At 35.4% G+C, this 23,901-nt stretch overlaps 2 protein-coding genes and 1 long non-coding RNA gene across 24 annotated transcripts in view; all 3 read left to right on the top strand.

Moving 5' to 3' along the window:
* LOC105394483 (multiple C2 and transmembrane domain-containing protein) overlaps positions 1 to 3,674 on the top strand; it is a 129,292-nt gene extending 125,618 nt beyond the window's left edge. For 15 of the 17 annotated variants that reach the window (XM_048631397.1, XM_048631396.1, XM_048631411.1 and 12 more), the window contains 6 exons: positions 97 to 162; positions 496 to 572; positions 876 to 982; positions 1,391 to 1,500; positions 2,005 to 2,102; positions 3,157 to 3,674. In XM_048631397.1, coding sequence (XP_048487354.1) covers positions 97 to 162; positions 496 to 572; positions 876 to 982; positions 1,391 to 1,500; positions 2,005 to 2,102; positions 3,157 to 3,228 — 530 coding nt within the window. In that variant the 3' untranslated portion in view covers positions 3,229 to 3,674. The remainder of the gene's footprint in view (positions 1 to 96; positions 163 to 495; positions 573 to 875; positions 983 to 1,390; positions 1,501 to 2,004; positions 2,103 to 3,156) is intronic. The other 2 variants (XM_048631398.1, XM_048631410.1) reach the window with 1 other exon arrangement.
* Positions 3,675 to 6,663: 2,989 nt separating this feature from the next.
* Positions 6,664 to 7,527, top strand: LOC125490946. The gene is made up of 2 exons (XR_007267988.1): positions 6,664 to 6,765; positions 7,440 to 7,527. It is a non-coding gene; the product is annotated as an uncharacterized LOC125490946 (long non-coding RNA).
* Positions 7,528 to 8,631: 1,104 nt separating this feature from the next.
* On the top strand, positions 8,632 to 23,783 carry LOC119693511 (receptor expression-enhancing protein 5). Of its 6 annotated transcripts, none has more exons than XR_005254113.2 (6): positions 8,632 to 8,847; positions 8,927 to 9,159; positions 18,045 to 18,168; positions 19,578 to 19,692; positions 21,398 to 21,444; positions 22,872 to 23,783. XR_005254113.2 is itself a non-coding variant. In XM_011556479.3 (5 exons), the coding sequence occupies exons 1-4, from the start codon at positions 8,718 to 8,720 to the stop codon at positions 21,409 to 21,411; spliced, it is 501 nt and encodes a 166-aa protein (XP_011554781.1). In that variant the 5' UTR covers positions 8,632 to 8,717; the 3' UTR covers positions 21,412 to 21,444; positions 22,872 to 23,783. The 6 variants fall into 6 exon arrangements, 4 of the variants coding, with proteins under 4 accessions (XP_011554781.1, XP_011554779.1, XP_011554778.1 ...); XR_005254112.2 differs by having other exon boundaries at positions 19,578 to 19,696; XM_011556479.3 differs by lacking the exon at positions 19,578 to 19,692.
* Positions 23,784 to 23,901: the final 118 nt, after the last annotated feature.

Genomic DNA, 23,901 nt, shown 5'->3' with positions numbered 1-23,901 from the left:
TCTATAAAATAGATTGGGTACCTTATCAAGTAATTTCAAGAATAGTTCATCCATTATTGCATCTTTGTTTTGTTTATCATTTATTTTTGTTTTTAGTGCGAATTAAACTTTTGTACCGGGAATTTATGAACGATCCGGACTTGTTTCTTCATAATTTAATTAGTAAGTTTAATGAAAGCGCTTTGAATGTTTTGTGTTGTACGAAATTCATTCTTAGCTTTCAGTGTTTCTTTTTCTATTAATTTAATTTGTCGACCAATCACAGCTGAACTGTTTTAGGTGACTTCATAATTATTATTTACTTCGGTATGTGCTATTGTTGTTATATAATTTTCCAAAGCACATTCAAAATTTCAACCTAACTTACACAATGTAAATATTCAATGTCGTTTGTGTACACAACAAGGTTTTTTAACAATTTCTTTGTACTAACTATAATTCCATACTACTTGTAACACAATTTTGATGAACACTAAAATGTTTCCTGTATTTCAGGAGGAAATCCACTGTTGATACCGGTAGACGATGAGGACCTACTAGCTGAAGAGGATGATGAGGATGAAGAGAATAAGGTACTTAACTATAAATATAATCTTTATACTGGATTACAAAAGTTACTATTGCAAAAACCTGTAGGTACTCATGCAGTTTACTCATAAAAAAGAAAAATCGAGTCGAATCGGCTAAGAGAGTATTTGGCAAATTCTGAAAAGGGATGACTCAGTTTTGCAGAAAGCATTCCGAACCACTTGTACTTACTCTACTCTCACCTCACCTAATCCTTTAAAAGGCTTTTTTACTCCGTAGACTAAGAATCCTGATTTCTTTATTATCTCGCTCTGAAAAACCATGAAAGCTTTCCACCTCTGCTTCAGGAGGAGAAGAAATCGCTGAAGGAGCGACTGCAGGCGATACAGGAGGTCACTCAGACTGTGCAGAACGCCATCGGATACGTCGCCAATTTAGGGGAAGCTGTTAAAAAGTATGTACCTTTATAATGCTATTCTATTCATTATAGGCTAGTCGAAATAGACATAAAATTTGCAATAAGTACACTCAATACTTAATTAATTATTGCATCCATAAGTTTTACTAACATCTTCTCCATTCCGAAGTTTTTCTAGATTTCTTCAGTGTGCTGGATGTTACAAATTTAAATTAATAACCCCATCACATCCATTGACTTATTTTGTTGTTGTCGGAAATGACTGATTATGTTTTATAAGTACCTTGTAAAATTATCCCGTTTCAGAAAATAAAATCGATTTCCTTTTAGAATAAAACTGTATACGGGATACAATTTGATTAAATTTGATGAAATTATAATGTAAAACTGAATTAACATATTTTATTTAATTAACCTTGTCTGAACTTTTAATTTTGTTTTCAGTTTAATGAACTTCACGGTGCCATATCTTAGTTATTTAGCAATAATAATGTTGATCGGAGCCATGGTGGTCGTCTACATCATACCGCTCAAGTACTTACTCATGGCTTGGGGTAAGTTGTACAAAATACGCTAATATAGAACCTTACAAATTTTAAAGTACCTAATTACTATTACATTAAGAAGAATACATTAATAAGTCTGAAGTATAGTTAGTTAGGTACTTACTTATTTTTATAGCCCGGCTGATGCTAGCCGGGTTCGTTACCGACCACGACCTAAATAAAAATCATTTAATCGCCATTCGCCATAAATACGATGCTGTGATTAAAGGAGTTTATCGACGTCGATAACGTTCCCGTGTATCAGCCGCAGCTCCAGTGTACCATCTGCGTGTTGTAAAAACGAATGCGGTTTTATTTATTTATTTGAACACTTTATTTGTATCTGTATCGCTTTCGGTTACGCTATTGGTATCTGCATTATTACCAACTCGACAAGTTCCCTATTCATCCTACAAATATTTAATTAGGAAGTTTTTAGCGCTAGTAGATAGAGCCTAGATCTAGATAATTATATCAATTTTTTAAATTATAACGTCGTTTTATTGGTTTCAGGTGTAAATAAGTTCACTAGGAAAATATTAAGACCCCACACGATACCCAATAACGAAGTTTTAGACTTATTGTCCAGAGTTCCGGACGATGAGACTCTGGTAAGTTTACTTATATTATAGAATATGGAAATATGGAACTACAGTTCTCCCATATTAATAATGCGCATGCAAATCTTCGCAAACTGTCGTATTCCCGGAAACACCCGAATCAGTGCCTTAAACAAAGCACTTGCATTTTGATCCTTGTTCGAAAGAAATAGTAGTCAATATCATGTGACACATAATCGAAAACAATTTGGGCGGTCGGTGGCTGTCACCGATCAGTCAAGGTCAAGATCAATATTACTTTTGTGGAATTATAAAGAGCTGCAATTACACATCGTTCTTGTTATTTTTTTCAAATGTGAATTTAATTTCAACTTTAATTATTTTTGACGATGCTATATTATGAGGCTCATTTAAGAATAAAATATGCGTCACATTGTTAGACTTCACTTTGCCAATAAAGCCACACCCAAAAGACCAAGTTTGTAATTGTACCTAATATTCACTCCATTTCTCCTTATAATATAAACCTTGTGTTATTCAAACCTTCTTTCATCCATCTTTACATCAGCTTCAGTAAGACACTTGAAAAGTACCTACTGTAACATTTTCGAAGTAAATTTTAATATTATGGAATATTATGAATTATCGAATCAAATTTCGTTACTGATAAATCAATTCTCTTTTAGCACCAATTACATAATTCTACTAAAATTTCATGAAGAAAATGCACTTAACTACTCTAAATACATAATAGTTTTCTAACGCTCGGGAATACGACCGTTGCCGAACAATGACGAAGATTTCTATGTGCATTATCAATTTTGGGGAACTGTACTTAGTTATAAATTCCCAGGTCAATCATGCCTATGTCTTTTCTCATGGATTATAAATTACAGGATGTTCGATGTTCATCTTTTACTAATTAAATTTACCTGTAACATATAAAAATATATATTTTTAAATCTATTTTTATTGAAAAAATCATCTCCATTTTACTGTTATAGTCCTCCAAACTTCGAAAATCCAAAGAACGTTTTAAAATTAATTCTTCATATAGATTATACCTAGTTAGATATTTTTTATAATCCCTAATCTATTTTCCCAGCTGGACTGCAGAGAGCTAAAGCACCCCAACGAGCACAGACGCGACGCGAGGAAGAAACACAAAGTGTCGTAGCAAAGCCCCGTCGTGGTCCAACGCAGGATCAAGACTTACCTCAATAGAGTCAAAGACAGAATATGCGAGAGCACTGAAGAAGAAGTGTTTTAAACACGGCAGAATGGCGGGTTTTTTTAAGGAAAAAATTGGGAAATTAGTCGAAAAAAGGTTAGAGCATCCCGAATTTGGAGTTTTATATCGAGTTCTTAGTTAGAGAACCTGCAGAAAACAAGTTTTTTTGGTTGATTTTAAAGGCATTTTTTTGTTAAATGCCTTCATAATCAACCTTGTTAAAATATTTTAATGTTTTTAGATCTGTTTCTTTTTTATAAAACACTGGTGGTTTTGTAAAATAATTGTTAAGTATTATTTTTTGTATAACGGTAAAAACACCTCTCACAAAATCATTGACATAGGTTAGATAGCTTATACTTTGTTGTGTGTTTGATCCAATCCGACGTTACTAAAATAAGTTATCGTAAATCAAATTGATTTTATCAAATTGTGCTGTAGTAAGCTGCTGTTATCTGGTGTATGCTGTTCGTCCATTTTGAAAATGTTATAAAAACTAAATTATATGAAAGAAATAGGTAAGATCTCGAACTATTTATAAAGTGTATGCTAACTATACTTAATGTAAAAAAATGCTGTGGTAAGTAATATGAGAGTATAAAAGGTTAGCCATTTGAGTTTCTTCCATAGTATTAGATATCATTTGTTTGACTGGTTGCTTTATTAAAAAAAATCCTTTCACCCAATATTTTGCAAACATTTTGTCGTTGATTTGAGAATGTGCCGAAGTTAGGGTTTTTAAACAAAACTGTGATGCGACGTCGCATCGTAGTTTTATGTTCAAGCCCTTAGAAGTAGCATAAAACATAACTTATCAATTCAATCATTATGCATCTTTATTAGGATTAATGATGGCAATTTTTACGATATAAATAGGTGTTACCATTTATAATGCAAACGTCCCAACTTTATATTTTTATATTAGATAGGTAGGACATGAAATAATATTCTTCCTTAACATCTATCCAAATTCCACCTATACTTAATAATTAAGTATGTTGAATATCAATTAAATCAAATACTTAATGCTTATCAATGTCTCAGATTCACTCGTTAACTAAACAACTTGTTTTAGGTTTTATTTACATTAAGTACTTTAAGTACACCTTATAGTTCTACCTGCTTGTCAACGAAATCGAAATAACCTACCCTATTTTTAAACGTTCATAAAACTCTTGATTCATACACCTAAACCTTCCAAATTCCCACTTCGTAAATATAATTATGTTGATTCTAAATTATGTGCCCAGTCTGCCAAGTATAATGAAAGCCTTTACGAATATTTGGCAATAACTTTACAAAATTGTAAATAAATTAAGTTACTTTATCTTACTGACTAATTCTAGCTCTTTGATTATATACAACCGTTGTAATAATGGTCGAAGTTCTAGCTTAGTAAAACTTTCGTAGCACAAAAGTACCTATCATAGTTATTAACACTTATAATAATATCTAGATGTTTCAAATCTTAAATAATTTATAATTACGATCTTGATCTATCGAGGAGAAAAATATTTTTGTTATTAAAATTTATTATAGCAAATTCTAGTCAATTGCCGCTTATAAAACTTAAATTTAGCAAAATAAAATAAGTATATTTACTTACCTAAGAGCTCTCACTATTTTATACTTAGCACTACAATTTTATGCACGTACTTATCCATTATTTCTATGAACCTCAACTTAATTGTGTAACTGTTATCTCAAAATATTTAAACCTACTTTTCAAGCAATACGAAACCATCTTTCTTCATTTGTGATATTAGTATTTAAGATGAAGAACCCTCTTAATTTGAGCTAAGTAACTGTCTATGTGGAATTAGCTAGGCATTTTGTTTATAATTAGACCGATTAGGTACCTATCTGCTCTAAAATTACCTACTGGTTATTTTATGGTAATGAAACTGAAATAAAAATTTATTTAGGTACCTAAAGATAGGTATAGGTACCTACCAAGTAATACCTACCTAGGTAGGTTTTTTTTAAAATCTGTTGAAATTATATAGGTTCTTATATTAGTCCCTAACTTCTGACTTCTGGTTATCATATTTAATTTTCCTATTCTTCCATTTTCTATTTCCTATAACTCTTACCTCCTTAATTTTTAACGAATAGTTTTTTACGAAGCACAAAATCGGTGATAATTGTTGAAAGTAATTACCAAAATGTTATCGCCTTTCATATTCTAAAAGAATAAAATCGATTATAACGAATATTTGCATCTTGTTTTCCTTACCCCTCAAATAAATCCTCAGTTAAAGTCCTATCCTAAGGAGCTCCGCTCACTACACGAGAGTCGAGGCGGCGTTGCGGCGGCGTTGCGGCGGCGGCGATAAAGAAGCGCCTTCCCTATGTTTTCTATAAGCGCGCCCTGTTCAACGCTCACCGAAGAAGTCGAGGCGGAGGCGTGGCGTGTGGGTGAGGTATAGGCATTATACTTCAATGGATGCAGGCGAAAATAGAACGCGTTATTGTAAATGTGAGATTATTCCCTGCGCCCTGTGGCTTTACACCGCGATACACAGCGTAGTTCTACTGTCCCGACTGCACGGCACCGTTTGTGTCGCAGATAGACCTCAATGATAACAATAAGAAGAAGCGTCCGTAGTCGAGCGGGCCTGAAGCGTCCGTAGTCGAGCGGGCCTCAGTGATCGTAACTGATCGCTGAGGTTAAGCAACAACTGACACGGTCAGTCATTGGATGGGTGACCAATTTCAAGTGGTGCTTTTCTGGAAGCTTCCGTGCTTCGGACGGCACGTTAAGCCGTGGGTCCCGGTTGCTGCTTCGGCAGCAGTAGTCGTTAAGCCTAGTCAGAGGCGTTCGGGCGGCTTGAAAACATCTGACAGTCGGGTTGCCCACTTACCCGACAACTTTACTCTCTCAGCACAAGCTTGTTTGTGTTGGGGTCCACCAGTGGCGGATTAACCTATAAGCACGACAAGCACGTGCTTGGGGCCCCGGGCCTCCAGGGGCCCCCATCCTCTGCTGCTGTTTCATTTTAAACCTACATTTTATTCATCTACAATATGTCCGATGTAATGAGTTCGCTCTGATTAAAGGGCCTACCACACGCGTGAGTATCACCACAGTTTTGCCTGCGCAGGCCGGCTTGTACTGTACATGGAATACTGTACGAATGGGTGGTAAAACTGTATACCGCGCCGACCCCGAAGCGCGGCTTGCGCATTTTTCGACATGTTTGAAATTTTAATAATTTTGCCATTCATTAGAGTATTCTCTAAATCCTTTGAGTAGTTTAACATGTGAATGATTTTTTAAATTTTTCAGCAATTTTTTTGTCCACTTCGATCTTGTACAGTTTTGGGAATAGCAGGCAACTAGACTTTTTCTAGTGAAAAAATTCTAGTTGTTTGCAAACATTGAAAATATACCAGTAGAAGAAATAGTTCCTCATTAGGAAACTTGTTTCTAGTTTCCACGCAGATGATTTTGACAAAAATGAGGCTTGCGCGTACTTAACTGTGCCGTGCATACCTATACAATGTGTTGTTTTTAGAACCCGACAAACTTTTAGGGTGTATTCTACGAATGATTTCATCGAGAAAACACCCCCATATGTGGGGTCAAATCTAAAGAGAGGGACAAAACAGTTTGTAAGTTAAAATGTATTGTAACTTCTCTATGAATAAGGGGGTTAGTTTTCATAAAAAATCATATCTCGAGATTTAAACGCCTTACGGCCATGAAATAAAATGATTATATGATGTAACTTATTTTATCTAACTTTTTAGCAGTTGTGCATATTTTTATTGAATAGAGATGACTTTTTTCGGATAAAATTATTTTATTTCATGGCCGTAAGGCGTTTAAATCTCGAGATATGATTTTTTATGAAAACTAACCCCCTTATTCATAGAGAAGTTACAATACATTTTAACTTACAAACTGTTTTGTCCCTCTCTGGCAAAAAATAAATTGTTCTTTGTCGGAGAGGGATAAAACAGTTTGTAAGTTAAAACGTATTGTAACTTCTCTATGAATAAGGGGGTAAGTATCTAAAACTTTAAAATGGCCGCCATTTCTGGAATATTGAGATTTGACGCCACATATGGGGGTTTTTTCTCGATGAAATTACTCGTAGAATCCCCCCTTAAAGTTTGTCGGGTTCGAAAAACAACATGTTGTATACTCTAAGGTGCCGTGTGATAGCTCGGCGTACCTGCGCAGTTGTAACGGTGGTGATACTTGCGCGTGTCGTAGGCCTTTAAGGCAAGCAATTTTTTTAAAGTGTTTTACCTATATCCTTTTTATAGAAAAGTTATAGGACGTTTTAGATATTGAACTTTTTTTGTCACTCTTTGTCAAGGCACCAATGAGCCGTTTTCCTTGACAGCTGTCAGTTGAGCTTTTGGGTAAGCCGATAGATGGCGTGAAAACGCAGTGTACCAACTGTCAAAAATTACATAGAGAGCAAAGAGTACTAAACTCAGAATAAGAACTCACTAGTTGTGATTAAATGTCGGGTGGTAGCGCGAGCCATCCTTCCGAGGCTCAGACTGCATGTGACTTGGGATAGTGCTAAGTATTCTGTGAATAGTTCTACCCGCGCCGTCACGTAGTGTTCTTTTCTCTATGCGCGCCGTTTGAACGGGTGCTGCGTGCGAGAACTGATTTTCTATTTTTATTTATTGTATGATCCTAAATAAGATCCCAAGACAGTATAGCAGTCACTATCACAAGAGTCACTATCTCACAAGAGTCACTATCTCAAAAGAGTCACTATCTCAAGTGCACTAACTCTACAGTATCAAGGGAGGAGGAGCAGATAGCTCAACTACAACTCAATTAATACAGGAGAAACACAAGGAAACTGAGAAAACTTGAAATTCAAAAAAAATTCAAATTCAAAATTCAAGAAAATAATACTACAATTCTACCTACCTACGTCACTTTCACATTTCGTTAGCCTCACAGAATAACATATTGTGATCTGAGTGTGTTCTGAGGGTTTGAATGTTGGTACAACCCCAGACAACGCCATCTATTTCTCCAAAAAGGAACTTTTTTTTTTTTTAACAAACGCCTCATTGTTCTAAATTAGGGGCCTACACAGGTTTTGTGCTTAGGGCCACCGATGCTCTTAATCCGCCACTGGGTCCACCAACCCGCACTTGGCCAGCGTGGTGGACTAGGCCTAAACCCTTCCTTCATTGGAAGGAGACCCGTGCCCCAGCAGTGAGGACGTAATGGGTCGTGATGTTAGTGTGTAAGTTCCCGAAGTCCCAAGCATCAAACCATTATTCTGAGCGGTCTAAAATAAAAAATGGTAGATTTTAATTTTTATGGTAGAATTTACTAATTTTATACTGGCAGCACCGAAAAAAAGAAATGTCTGCCATTTGTCATAGAGTCGTGGCCACGGAGTGTCGGCCGGTTTCCATTTCGCAAAACCAGCCCATTTCCACCTCACACAATGAGTGCCAAAGTCCAGGAATACAAAGACTCCATAGAGCGTCAGCTCCTTGACAAATCGAAGCCATGGACCAAGTATTTCGACATGGCGGAGGCGAAAACCGGCGTGAACCGAGTGTACCTTTTCGCTGGTAAGCCCAACTTTCCGCACGTTTATTTTTATCCATAGCGAGACGTGTTTTATCTGACTGACTTGTCGGCTGTTGGCAGGTTTGGTGGCGTTCACCGGGTTATATTTAGTCTTCGGTTTCGGAGCTGAATTGATCTGCAATGCGATCGGATTCGTCTACCCGGCCTACATGTCCATGAGGGCCCTGGAGTCACCACAGAAAGATGACGACACGAAATGGCTCACATACTGGGTGGTCTTTGCCTGCTTCTCTCTGGTGGAGTACTTCTCCGACTTCATAGTCGGCTGGTTCCCTCTGTACTGGCTTATAAAGGTGAGTTTTGTTCATATTTACTTGCTTGCTAATGTGTTTTTTCGTTGTGGAAAATTACTGAGGATTTTGTAAGGAAAATCGCGTGTGGCGTCGATTGATTTCAATAATGCATAGGTGTAAGCAACCTGTTATATCTAGTCTATTAAATACTAGATTGGTAATGTAATCAATGTGCAACCACTGATAGGTAGATTGGATATTATGTATGAATGTATCAATTTAATGTACAATATCAGTATACCTACATAGCAGATAATAGTAATGACATCCTGCATAAGGCTGGGTCAAGACTACTCCTACGTAATGGTATAATGAAAATCATTGTATAGTTTTATCAACTGTGGGTAGAATATTATCTCAAATAGAATATCTTTACAGTTTGATTATGAGTCAATTAATAATATCAGATAAAATGTGTAATATCACTGCTATCTTTACTGAATGCATAATTTATCTCTCTGATGCCCGTTTTCACCATCCTAAATCCTAAATTTTAGGAAACTTCTAACTCATTTTAAGGATCTCCTAAGCGTAGAATGGTTTTCACCACTGACGAACTGTCACTTAAATCCGTTAGGGACTTCCTTAATTTAGGAGGTGGAATTTCGGCCTCTTAAAGTTAAGTGACAGTTTTTTGTTTGCAAATATACTTCTAGCTACTCAAAATTAGATATATTGATGCTATTGAGGCTATAAAATTAATCACAGATCGTGTATTCGACCACGTAATTACGTGAGAGATGTCGAAAGACAGCATTTTACCAAAAAAAATATGGAGTAACAACTTGGATACTTGAACTTTTTTCGAAGGTTCAGATTAACTAAAGAAAGTGTCCTTTTCCTCCTTACTAGGTACTTAAATATTGAGTTCCAGGATTAATAATACCATTGTGATTTGGGTGAAAATATTTATTTAATCTAAATTAAAACATATTAATTTATTACACTCATCAACACTCTGTTCCACCAATGAATCAGTTGCTAATGATATTGCGCTCTGCCACTTCTTTTTCAAGTTCCGTCTCCTAGCGGAACAGAGCAAAGCGAAGGTGGATTTCTTCAAAATAGTCAAGATTCAAGAAAATAATTGTCCGCGTTTTCTATTTTCCACCATTGCTTCCTGCACTTTATTAAATTATACTTCGTCTCTTTTGGAAGGATAAAATACAATTTTCGGTTTCTTATTTACAAAAAAACGTAATAAATAAGGCGATGTCAACAAATATTATACTTTTAAAAGCATAGACAATTGACAAACAGCCAATGTTGACAGCAAAATGAATGAATGAAATTGAATCGGTAAAAAACATCACTAGTATTTAGGTGACGGATTGCTAGGGAGCTCTTAGCTTGGTGAAAATGAATTTATGTAGGGAGTGGATTTAAGAAGTCTCTTAGCTTAAGAAACTTTTAGTAAAATGACTGTTTAGGATGTCTTGGTGAAAACGGGCATGAGACATAGTGTCTGTTAAAAAATATTTACTTATCTTCAATAAACTTTCAGTTAATCTTCACTACATAATTATTACTTTAAAAATGACTATTTAGGTTTGTTTATGAAACTTTGTGTTGCTGTGTGCATTTATCAGTTGTTAGTAAATTTCAGGTGAAAGGAGATAATTTTGTATGACCTTTGCAATAAATAAGATACTGAGCTTGTTCACCTTTAGGTAAATGATAAATTAAAAGTCAAACAGCCTACTAACCCAAGAGTTACTGATTATTTGATTACAATGCAATATTTATAGCATTCATGACCTTTGCAATAAATAAGATACTGAGCTTGTTCACCTTTAGGTAAATGATAAATTAAAAGTCAAACAGCCTACTAACCCAAGAGTTACTGATTATTTGATTACAATGCAATATTTATAGCATTTTGTTTTTTTCCGCCAGGTGGCGTCTTTACGTAAACAAGTAGTTTCACAACGCTCCGTGTTATAAATTCAATTATATTAAAATTAGCCATTCTATAGTGTCAAAGTAAAGTAAACTAGTGTAATTAGATTCAAAGCAATCAGTGAAAGTGTTATCACAGTAATTCTGTAAGTACTTTGAACAATAAACAGTGAAAACAGTTTTCCCGCCTAACAACAACTTTACTTTGTTATTATTAAGAGATTACGGTGAAATACTGTCCAGTTGCGAGTTCTAGTGTGATTTCAACAATAACTAATTCAAATAAAAACAATAATTACCATCTACAATACCTAATAAGAAAATAACTAAAAATACGTTACAAAATTCAAATTGGACGCCAACTTTCGCCGCCGAATAAGCGCCACTTTCGCAGCGGACCATCGGGACAACTCTCACGCGCACATTCGACCTTTCGATAGTTCAAAGTCTCGCCGATAGATGACACTACTTGTAATTTAGAGAGCACTTCATTTCTGTAATCGCTAAACATGGAATGTATCACTTGTATGAAACCAGTAAAGACTGATGAATCTCTGAAATGCACAAATTGCCACGGAACCTACCACTATTACTGTAATGGATTGACGGAAGCAGACTTTAAAAAAATCCGTCCGATAAATAAACAGAAATGGAAATGCTGTGGGTGCAAAGATTCAAATAAGACAAACAGTCCTGTCATTCCTGTAAAACCAAAACAACTGGCGTCTTCGAATTTGAGTACAATTACCAATGCCGATTTAGCCAGTCTGAAAGAATTTATGGAGGAAAAATTCAATGCTCAAACTGATAACTTCGCCAATTTCAAAAAAACCGTATCTGATCAATTATCAGCACTCACAACTTTAGTCAACACGTGGGAAAGTCGAATCCAGAAGCTAGAAAGCAACGCTCAAGAACTGAATGAAAATCTTAACAATCTAAAGAGCCAGAACGCAGAAATCTCCACCCTTCATGACACGATTGACTTACTACAAGAGCAACTCAATACCCAAGAGCAATTCTCTCTACGCAACGAGATAGAGATATGCGGTATTACAGAGTTCGACAACGAAAACCTGACACACACTGTCCTTGTATCAGCCCAAAAAATCGGAGTTGAGCTTACCGTGAGCGATATAGACCACGTGACCCGCGTCGGCCCTAAGTCCAAACCCGACGCCGGCGCCGCCGCCGCTGAGCCGCGCCCCGTGGTGGCGCGCCTGCTCCGCAACAACAAGCGCAACGAGATCCTGCACGCTTCAAAGGTTCGCCGCAACCTGAGCACCGGCGACATCGGCCTCGGAGGTACTGCCAGGAAAATTTACTTCAACGAGCGGCTCACTAAAGTAAACAGGCAGCTTTTTCGTGAAGCACGAAACAGATCAAAGCAGTCCGGTTTCAAATTCTGCTGGGTCAAAAATGGGTCCATTTATGTCCGAAGAGAGGACCAGAAGTTCCCAAAACTCATACGAAACACTTATGACCTTGACCAAGTTCTTGGTTCTACTCGTCCTCGTGATCCTAAGACCACTTAGGTCGTTTAACATAAGTGATAATACTAGATCTCATAGTCATAAGCTAAACATGTGTTTACCTAGTTGTGACTCAAAGCACTTTAAGTTTTGTTACTTTGTAAAACTGCTAACTATATTTTCTGTGTGCCATCCTACATTATGTATACATAATAATAATATCTTTAACTCTATGCTATTAAAATATTTATCTTATAAGTACTTATATCGTCTCTCTACCCTCTTAAGAAAAACTTCTATTACATATTATATTATAACTATTATATTAAACATTATTACAATTTTATCTGGTAACTACCCTACACCAAAAATCAGTCAGAATATTAATTTTTCTTCAACCAACCAAAATAATTATATCAAAATGCGTGACAGCACCTATAAAGAAACTCACCCCAGCGAAAAAAATTATACCAAATGGCCATCTTAGATAATATCACTGAAGATATTGATAACACTATAGCAATCCCCTGTCACGCAATAGACTCCCCTGAACTATTTTCAAAATCTATAGATAAAAGCTACGATCTAAAAATTATTACTTTCAATATTAGAAGTCATAGTTGTAATTTTGATAATTTCATTATACTATTAGAACGAATGGATGTCACTTGTGATATAATCATACTTACTGAATGCCGTTTAGGTTTAAATCCGGTTATAAGATCTCTTCATGGTTACCAACACTACCACACCACTAAATATACAAACCAAAACGGTGGAGTAATCGTGTATGTTAAAAACACCCTTAGTGCCACAGTCACCGAACCAGAATTTATAGACGCTAACGTTCTGTTAATTAAGATTTCAAATTTTATTGATGTCATTGCAATGTATCGCTCTCCTTCTAATACTAATGTTAATAATTTTCTTCAATATCTAGAACGAATCCTAAATATATGCAAAAGTACACCGAATATTGTTATAGCGGGAGATATTAACATAAATATTTTAGCAGAATCAGATGACAACCGTAAAGACGAATACCTGTGTACACTTGCTGAGCACGGCCTTGTTCCGGCTATAACACTACCTACTAGACAAAAGTCATGTCTTGATCATATTTGTTTAAAAACAAAATACGAAACTGTAGGAATTGTCTGTAAAACATCTGTAACAGATCATGATCTTTGTTTAGTAGCTCTTAAGACCCTGTCCCGTACCAAACCACAACAAAGGCAAATAAGTAAAGTAAATTATTCTGAAGTTGCAGCCGATCTTAAAAATACTGATTGGTCTGAAGTGATATCACAAACAGATGTAACTGCGGCTCTCAACATATTTACAACAACACTTAACGATTCCATCACTAAACACACACAAAAAATAACAATGGCTAAATCACAACACACCATGAAACCCTGGATCACACCTGGCTTAATAAGATGCATGAAGCATAGGGATAAACTACATCTTAAATGTAGACGGTATCCGAAAGATACTGAAACGCGCCTCGTTTATAATAGATACCGGAATTTTTGCATTAACATTTTACACAAAGTTAAAACAGAATACGAAAACAAAATATTATCAGAAGGTAAGAACGATACAAAGAAACTCTGGAATGCTATTCGTGAAGTTTGTGACTTCTCGAAATCCAAAGCCACCTCTTCAACCGAACTACTTAACTCTTGCCCAACCCCTAAAGAGTCGGCTAATAAATGTAATGAGTACTTCACTACTATAGGGGCTAAGTTAGCAAACGATATCCTTGAAAAACAAAATGAAACCGAAATTAACCTAGCTAATTTAGCCAAATCACACATTACACCATCACATTCCTTCTTCATGCTCCCTACTGATGAAACTGAAATCTTAGACTACATCAGACAACTTAAAAATGACAGTGCACCAGGTCTTGACGGTCACAAAAACACATTAATAAAACATTTAGCCCCTTACATATTGAAACCCTTTGCACACATCTGCAATCTCAGCCTTTCAACTGGAATATTCCCAAAGATCTGGAAAATGGCAGCTGTTACACCAATACATAAAGCTGGTAATAAAGAAAACCCTTCTAACTATAGGCCTATTTCTTTGCTCTCTGTTCTATCAAAACTACTCGAAAAAATCGTTAACTTTAGACTTGTAAAATATTTGGAATCTCACAATATTCTCTCTCACACTCAGTTTGGTTTCCGTCATGGAAAATCAACCGAAGATGCGGTATCTCTCCTAATTAATTCTGTCTCCCAACATCTAGATAAAGGAAACTGCTGCGTAGGAGCCTTCCTTGACTTGGCCAAAGCTTTTGATACCGTTTCTAGTAAAATTCTTCTACAAAAACTTCAGAATGTTGGTATCAGAGGCGTGGCCTTAGACTGGTTTTCGAGCTATTTATCTGACAGAGAACAAGTCACGAAAATTGGTGAAGTTGTCAGCAATCCCATGGAAATTAAATACGGAGTACCACAGGGCAGTATACTGGGTCCTACACTCTTTCTAGTCTATCTCAATGATATTTCGACAGCTCTTCCTTCAAATGTTGAGGCCGACATCATTTGCTATGCAGACGATACTGCAATCATATTTAACGGTGTTTCTTGGAAGTCTGCTTTAACACGAACTTCAACAGGATTATCCGAAATATCTAAATGGCTCTCTAAAAATTTGCTTACCCTCAACACTGACAAAACCAAATATCTTTGCTTTCATAAAACTGCTGCTTCTCAACTTGACCTTAACATCCCAATCCATATTCATAACTGTGATCACGTCTCACCTCTCTCAACCTCTTGTTCTTGTCCAACCATAGATAAAGCTGAATCCATTAAATATTTAGGAATCATGATTGATGACAGACTTTCATTTCAAAAACACATTCAAAGTCTCTCTGGCAGAGGACGCAGACTTATAAACATCATGCGCTTACTTAGGAATTCGGCGACTAAAGATACCTTGCAGCTAGTATATACCAGTTTATGCCAATCAATACTCTCATATTGCATTAGATGCTGGGGAGGTTCACATAAAACTAACATGATTGCGTTAGAAAGAGCGCAAAGATCAATTTTAAAAGTAATGCTTAAGAAACCTTTTCGATACCCTACCACAGCCCTTTACAAAGAAATCAATGTCCTAACTATCAGAAAACTATTTATCTTCCAAGTATCACTTTCCCAACACCAACAAATTATGAACTTGCCAACCTACAGCCAGATGACAAGCCAAAGAGTATTTAGATTAGTTCCTATCACCGCTAGAACAGTCTTCGCTCAAAGATTCGCACCTTTCCTACATCCCTATATATATAACAAAATATATAAACAGTGCAACCTGAAAGACCTCAATAAGAAAGAAGCAAAAATAACTATTTTTAACTGGCTACTTACTCTAGATTACGAAGAAACAGAAAACATTCTATGCATCCCTAAATAGTTACTTACATAAGAATATATTATTGTATTTGTACATTTTCAACTTATTTATTAATATTAATATTATATGTATATACTGATATTTATGTATATTTTCATTTTTCTACTTAGTATCTATTTCAACACTACACTATTTTACAAAGAACTTTATATTCTACCTATTTCATAGGATCTACATACGTATAGGTATTTTATACTATTATATAAAATTACATTGTTTTTGTTAACCATTGACGGATTTTATGTTATGTTTAAATTTTATTTTACTTAGTTATTTAAGTTTGTTTTTTAATTACTATTCTTTTTGTACCGTATGATTTGTATCTTAAATGCTAACCAAATATACTACTTTCACCCTAATCTTACTCAAAATGTTGACAACAAGCCACCTGTTCTCAAATGTTACAGTCTGCCTACTGGTTACTCACGGCACAGGCTTAGCCTAGTGTGAGAACCCTAGCTACCATAGTTTTTTTTTAATCTGGTCCAAATAATTTATAACTGTTTTATATTCATAATATTTATTAAGATAACCTGTGTAAATTTTTTGGTTAAATAAACATTTTTTCATTTTTTTCATTTTTCAAACTGTATGCACTTTAAGCGTATCAAAGAGAATTTAATGACTGGTGGCTTAGCTATGTATTGATATTGTGTGTAAATTTCCATTATTAATATAGGTATTCTAAATAGAATGGACATGGTTTAGTAAAAAGGTAAACCTTATAATTAACACAAAAATAAAGGTCTTATAGGTACCTACATTTCAGATAATCTTATCATTAAATGTAATTTACCTTCCTTCATTATCCTTACTACCTAACAATAACTTTAAAAAATGCCAAGTACCTACTTACTTAATTAGTATCATTAACTATAAATTGTAAAGAAAACCTATTCTTTTCATTAAATAAAATTTATGTTTCAACAAGAATACATACATACATACATACATCCATCCATCCTGACGTCCCTCAGCAGGGACAAAGGGCCTTGAGTAGATTTCTCCATCTGTCTCGATCTTGGGCAGCGGCTGCGAGATCCTCCCACTTCATTTCAACAAGAATATTATCTTAAAATAGCCATAACCATATTATTTACATTTTATAAAACACACCTGAGTACAAAATACATTTCACAGAAACAGTGCAAAGTTCTCTAAATCGGTCAAAGTACCTTTTTTTTCATTTTTGGCTGGTTTTTCGAACACGTTTAGTAATTGACAAGTGTTAGGTAGTAACAAGGAGTGCCGAGGGTTTGGACCAGCCCCTCGGTGACTGGCTGACTGCATAGAAATGGACCACCCAATGTTCACCCAAAGTTCAGAATAAATAGAATAGACTCACTGAAAATCTAGGCTTACTATAATTTATAGATTTTGTTTTATATTTTTTTAAATATTATATTTTATTAAAGGCATATATTATATATTATCATAATTAATTAATTACATTATTATATACAGTCAGCAAAATATATTGAGTGTAATGATGCAGCTGGTTATGACAACTTTACACAACATCCACTTTTTATGTTAACTATACAAGTATACATTGAGGGTACACCCTAGCCCCGTTGCTCTATGTATACATAGGTCTGTGTATCTATACATTAGATACCGTGTCACCAGTGTCAAGGCCACACACGCAACGCTCGCTCTGACTCATGATGACGTCATCGTCACGCAGTGCCTATGTATTGTTTTTAAAGAGTGTAAATCTCAATGAATGCAATTGAAAAACTCATTATATTTTATTTGAACTTTATCACTGTGTGGGTGGTCACTGTAGGTAACGAAAAACTAAGTTTGGGAGCGCTTCTGTAGGGTTTCTAAGAAAAACGAAAAAACGGGAGTTGAATCGTGTTTAATGCAACGAGATAGAGTCGTGTCTCGCGCAGCAGTGACCCTCCTTTGTTTTACTAAAGGTACAATTGCATGGCATCTTTCGTTCCTTTTGGCAAGCAAGACCCCTCCTGGGTAGTCTTCGTCCTTGTTTACAGTCCTTTGCCACACTCTTCCACTCCCACTCCCTGTATATTGACTTCAAAATATTACAATCACCTTTGCCGTTTCCAGTGCATGTTCATCATCTGGTGCTACATCCCAACCGACTTCAACGGCTCGCTGATCATCTACAACCGTGTGATCCGGCCCTACTACCAGAAGCACCACGGCAGCATCGACCGCATGGCCAACTCGGGTGAGTAGAACTGTACGGTATAGTCCGGGCAGAGGAAGCTGACCCCTGGGTGATAGTGGTGTCGGAGAGGGGTCAGGTTTGTCTGGCCCGGACTGTATGATTTGGAGCACGAATGATGACAGTATTATACTGACTGTTGTAGGCACTCATACCTTTAAACAGAGCTACATTTCTTATTCTTTAAATTTTATAATAGGTAATGATCTCTGCTAAAACAGCCATTCCAGTTTCGCAAATACATGGTGTTGCAAAATTGGTATAGTAAGCTCAAAGACGGTTCAACTTTGTGTCACTTTTTTCTATGAAAGTGTTTCATGAATTGGATGATTTTATTGTAGGTAAAAATTTATTAGAATGTCAAGTTCAGTCAGTCCCTTTTAGCTTCCTATAACATTTTTTAAACACCCTGTATTCAATGTGAAAACATTGCTCCTTTCCAGTGAAGATCGCTACACTGGAATGGATATTGAAAGAACAAATACTGAAATAATGAACCTACAATAATGAACGGTTCATTAAATATGTATTTTTAATGGCGTCTATTTGTGGTAGCATCGCTAAATGTTATATTATGTAGAAGTTTTCCTCAAACTATAAATGAATGTTTATTGTAATTTTCCATAGAGTTTTGCATGTTTTTCTTATGTATTCAATAGATTTTTTGTTTTGTACAAACGCTTTTCTCTAAATTGAACTTCGAATGTTAAATAAATTTTAATTTTCACAACACAAGCTCTTTTCACTGGCTTTTTGCAACAAAATTCATATTTTCCGTGGCACCTTTGCTATGTCATGAAAGTAAGAATAGAGTAGGTATGATTTATTCCCACGTGTCTTGTTGTCAAGTGAACGAAAGTATAGTTAGTACGATATAGTACAATAGTGATATGTTTAATTAAAATACTGGCATCGGGCCAGTGATTAGAAAAATCTTAGATTTGCCAATATTATATGAATGCCAACTAGTACGCTAAATGAATAGTAATTAGTTATAGGTGTAGGCAACGGAATTTTAGTTGAGTTGAATGAATAATAGTTGTCTGAGCTCATTAATCCACTCTTGACTATACACTAGAAACAATTATAGATTTATTTTAGCACTGTTCAAAATTTAAATTTGCAATATGTAAAATGAGATAGGTACATCGTATCGTAAAATGAACAGTGCTAAATTTGATGCCCTCACAAATGCCATTTCACTCCTAGATGTAAGCCTAGCATTTTCACTACTAACAACCTACAGTATACGTAGAACACAGTTTGTTATTTTTACTCTATTGTGTACTAACATGTTTATACTTCTTCGCCTTTTCTATTTGTACTTCTATACATTTCCCACAAATCCCACACTATTCCAAACTGTATAAAATTCATGCCATTAATTTCTCCATGTGCTTGGAATCTTCTAGATCCCGTTAAAGGTCTGGTGAAGGACATTACGAGAGCCGTAGACAAAACCCTCGACAAGGGCATCCAGCTTGTCAACAAAAAGCTCGAGAATCTACACAAAGACTAGACCCCTTTGTATGTATGTTCCGAATTTATGCAGATTACAATTTTTGTTTTTGTAAGGCCGTATGTCCACTGCCTCCGTCAAGTTACTGAGCGAAAATCGATTCATTACTCAATGCAAATGAGCCGTTGACAACTGTCAGTTGAGTTTAGTATTATAGTCAATAGATGGCGTAGTCGACCAATCATTGTGTTAAATTTGAGTACAGACATACACAGCCCAAAAAGATGCTTACATCGAAATGTGGACTAATGCCATAATTGACAAAAAATAGTTTTTATACTAACAGAAAATTCTTGAGGGTTTGACAAGTTTAGTCTAGCTGAAGAAGCGCTATCTATTTATCCACTTTAACTAGCGGGCGGTAGTGGACTAATGCCTTAAGGTTTGCTGTTTTCTCACTGCTTGAATGTGATAACTCTTTTATTTTCGTAGTATGTCATCTGCTAAAAGCTAGAAAGCTTTTTTTTCTCTATTTCTGTTGCTATGCACCTCTGCCTACCCCGCAAGGGAGTACATTAGTACAAGGTACTCACACCTTTGTTTATATTATTGTTATTCTGTTGCTGTCCCTAGTGAATTCATTGGGAAGTTTATTTGTTTAAATTTTTCCTGTGAATAACGTCCACTCAGTTTTGTGTTATTTTAAACCATCATTAGCCATATTTATTGTATACAGATACCTATATATAGCTTGAATGTGTGTGTATGTCCTGGTGGCGGTTTAATCCCCTTTTTTTGTACTCAAGAGTGGATTACATGGGGACTTAATTATCTCTGTAATTATTTTATCTGACTAAAATAATGTGCCTAACCAAAAGTAAAGGTTAACGTAGGTATTGTTTTCAAATATCACCTACATACATAGAGTGCCCTAATGCCCCAAAGTGCAGTCAAGGAGACCTGATGAAGGCCAATGACCTCGCAATAAGAGTAGCAAAACACTGGAGGAAGTTAGCTTAGTGCATTTACACGATAGAAAAAGACCTACATACATTTCCTATCATGCGATGCATATTATGGAATACACATATTTTTTAATATTGTGAAAACTATTACAACTTAGGTACTGGATAGGCATCTACATGACTAACATACAACGATCAGTTATACCTAAATCAAATATTTGATAAATACCGCATCAGAGCCTGTTTCAAAGTGTGTGAATAAAAGTAATCTGTTTGATAAAAGTTATAAAACATAATTTAATTTTAGACATTGTCAGCATGACTATCCCAAAGATAGCCAACCGTTATCCAAACATTGTGAAAGAGGCAGTAAATGTTTAGGTTACAGACACCCTATATTATATCCTAGTTATTGCAGTATCTACCTTTTTTAAGCTCGTTCCATCATTTTATATTGACCCTGGTATTCATAGAACTTATAAACTTTATATATTATAATATAAAGGGTTGGATATAAATATTACGAACTTCATAAATCGAGTTATATTTTTCAGTCAAAAATCCTAGTAGGTACACGTTGACTTTTGATAGTCTCTTAGGTGTGCTTTAGACACCTAAGCAGTCGTCGACTGATTCTAATCTGGCATTCGCCTTTAAACGGCGACAACCCCTAGTCTAGCACTTCTGTTTGTCACCACCACAGAGAAGTCTCTTGGAAACAGACAGTTGTTCTATGAATACGGTGGTTAATAATTCATTAACATAAGAATAGTAAACATTACAATATGGCCCCTTCTCAATATTTTAGGTAAGCAAGAGTAGTGCTGCACGTATCTTCATAGTTTATGCCTTTCGGTAAGTTACGTCACGCTTTATGCTCTGTTTCTGATTTAAGAACTTCATGTTTATTCTATAAAGCAAAAAAATATGTAGTTTGTTATTGTTACTTATCAGTCATAATATGCATATTCAGTTTTGTACCTAAGCTGTATTGATTGGGTGATATTCTTAAATCAGAAATTAATGTGCATAACTTAATGAAAATGGGCTTATATTTTGTGGTTTAAGAGAAAGTACTTTTCACTTCCATAAAATTTTCTTCTGATGTTGTGTGTTTACAAATAATGCTTCATGTAGGTAGGTATTATGTAACTAATCAGAAAATATGGCAAAATGCAATAAGTGCTGCCAGCTTCATTAATGGACTCATAAAATACATTTTGTACCTTGTCAGACTCAAAACTGCAATGGTTTAAATAATAAAAAAAAAAAAAAACACGCACTCACGCCTTGTACTAATGTACTCCCTTGCGGGGTAGGCAGAGGTGCATTGCTGCACCCACTTTTCGCCAGAGTGTTATGTTAGTCCCAATGTAATAGGGGGCGGGCCTATTGCCATTTTACGGGCACATCCAAGACCCGAGAACAAATATCTGTGTTTAAACAAATATCTGCCCCAGCCGGGAATCGAACCCGGGACCATCGGCTCAGTAGTCAGGGTCACTAACCACTACGCCATTCGGTCGGTTTAAATATTGTATTTAAATAAACTGCTGAGCTGACCAACGCATCAAATACCTAGTTACTTAAAGTGTTAATTATAACAATGCTGTTACAATTAGTATACATGCCATGGTCGTGGTAATATTATGTGAAGATATTCGTTCACTAAGGCCTTTTGTAATGGCCTCTACCGGTCACTGAATAATTAAATAAATAACGTAAATGATCAAAGCTTACACTAAACTTGCACGGATTAGTGAACCGAGGTCTATGATATGAACCTAGCCGGGTGGAACGCTAAGCTCCAATTTCTCCACAGTTGGTTAGATCGTAACCTGGGAAAGGTTGATCAATTATACGTCATCATCTCCATATTCAATTCTTGACAGATGTGTCAAAACTCAAGCAATAATCCCTGGTTATACTCTAACCCACTATGTCAAAATTGGCACTAACTCTCGCTTTAAAATTAGAGTAATGGTAAAATTTACGATATTTTAATACGAACTAGATGGAGTGTTCGTGCAACAGAAACGTCTTCACAAATAACACCCCACTTTAACCTATGAGCTCTGATTTTGATTTAGTTCGATTTGGAGATTTGTTTGTGATTTTATTTTTTGGTGCAATTTGTTGTTTGCTTTGCTTTTGTATGTGACACTGGTGACACACCATCTTGTTTAAGTATATGTTATTAACAAATCTAAGTTTAACTCTTGCTTAATAATTATCGAATGTTCAATATATCATTCCTAATAATGTATTTCTTATTGTTTCAGCCACGAAGGTTGTCAATGACGTCGTCAAGAACAAGTAAACCATTTAAAAAAATGTAAAATCATACAACCAGGGAAAGGTTAAAGTACAAAAGACTTACAATTATGTTGCACTAGCTTGTCGCTTCGCACTTGCCTCAAGTTAAGTAATGTATAATGCTGGTACCCCACTTGGCAATTTGCGTATTTGCCAAAACTGCTGTGTGGCCAAACTTATTGCCGAATTTGCCTATGAAGTGCTTATTTGACAAATATAGCCAATAGAAGTTTTGGAAAATACGAATAGCCAAGTGGGGTGATAGTATAAGATCATGTAATTGACTACTGCGAAAATTGACTGATGTTTCCGGTCTAATGCCGCGCAAGCGTTTGCCTAAGTACCTATTTGTTAAAAATGAATTTTACAAAAATACAAACTGTAATCGTTTTATAAGTCTTTCTATTTCCATTCTGAGGTTTCTGTAGTAGGTCTTGCCTAAAGTGATGTTTATAACTTGTCTTTCCTGTTCTTAAGATCTCTATTTGAACAATATTAACTTCGATTATTTCTAGATTAGTTTCGGCATTGCTCAAGGAATGTTAGTAACATTTAAGAATGTTTTCTGATTTTAGTTTTTAAACTGTTTAGTCGTTTTTACCCCGTTAATATTAAATAAATGAATTGAGAGATGGACAGAAGCATTTATGGTATTTCTTGTTGAGAACTTTTCCGAATATTTTTGTACCGTATGAGCAAAGTATAAGACCCTGGTATTTTTAAATGTTATAGCTTTTTTTGTTACCTATACGTGTAAGGCTTGTGGTGTTATAGTGTGCCTTTCCATGTTTTGGCTGACAGAATATAAAAATATTAAGTAAGTACACATGAGGAATTGTTCACAAGGTTTTTTTGACACAATAAATGGATTCTTTGTATGTTACGGTGTTTGTTATTTTAATTTATGAGTAAATTGCATTTATAAATAATAAAAATGAATAGGTACTTGATGGGAGTAATTAAATAAGATGATTATATGTATTAAAAAAATATACC

The sequence above is a fragment of the Plutella xylostella genome, chromosome 28, assembly GCF_932276165.1.
Source record: "Plutella xylostella chromosome 28, ilPluXylo3.1, whole genome shotgun sequence".
In the NCBI taxonomy this organism is placed as follows: Eukaryota; Metazoa; Arthropoda; class Insecta; order Lepidoptera; family Plutellidae; genus Plutella; species Plutella xylostella.
Note: the sequence above shows the minus strand (reverse complement) of the source record. Positions and strands in the feature narration are given on the sequence as shown.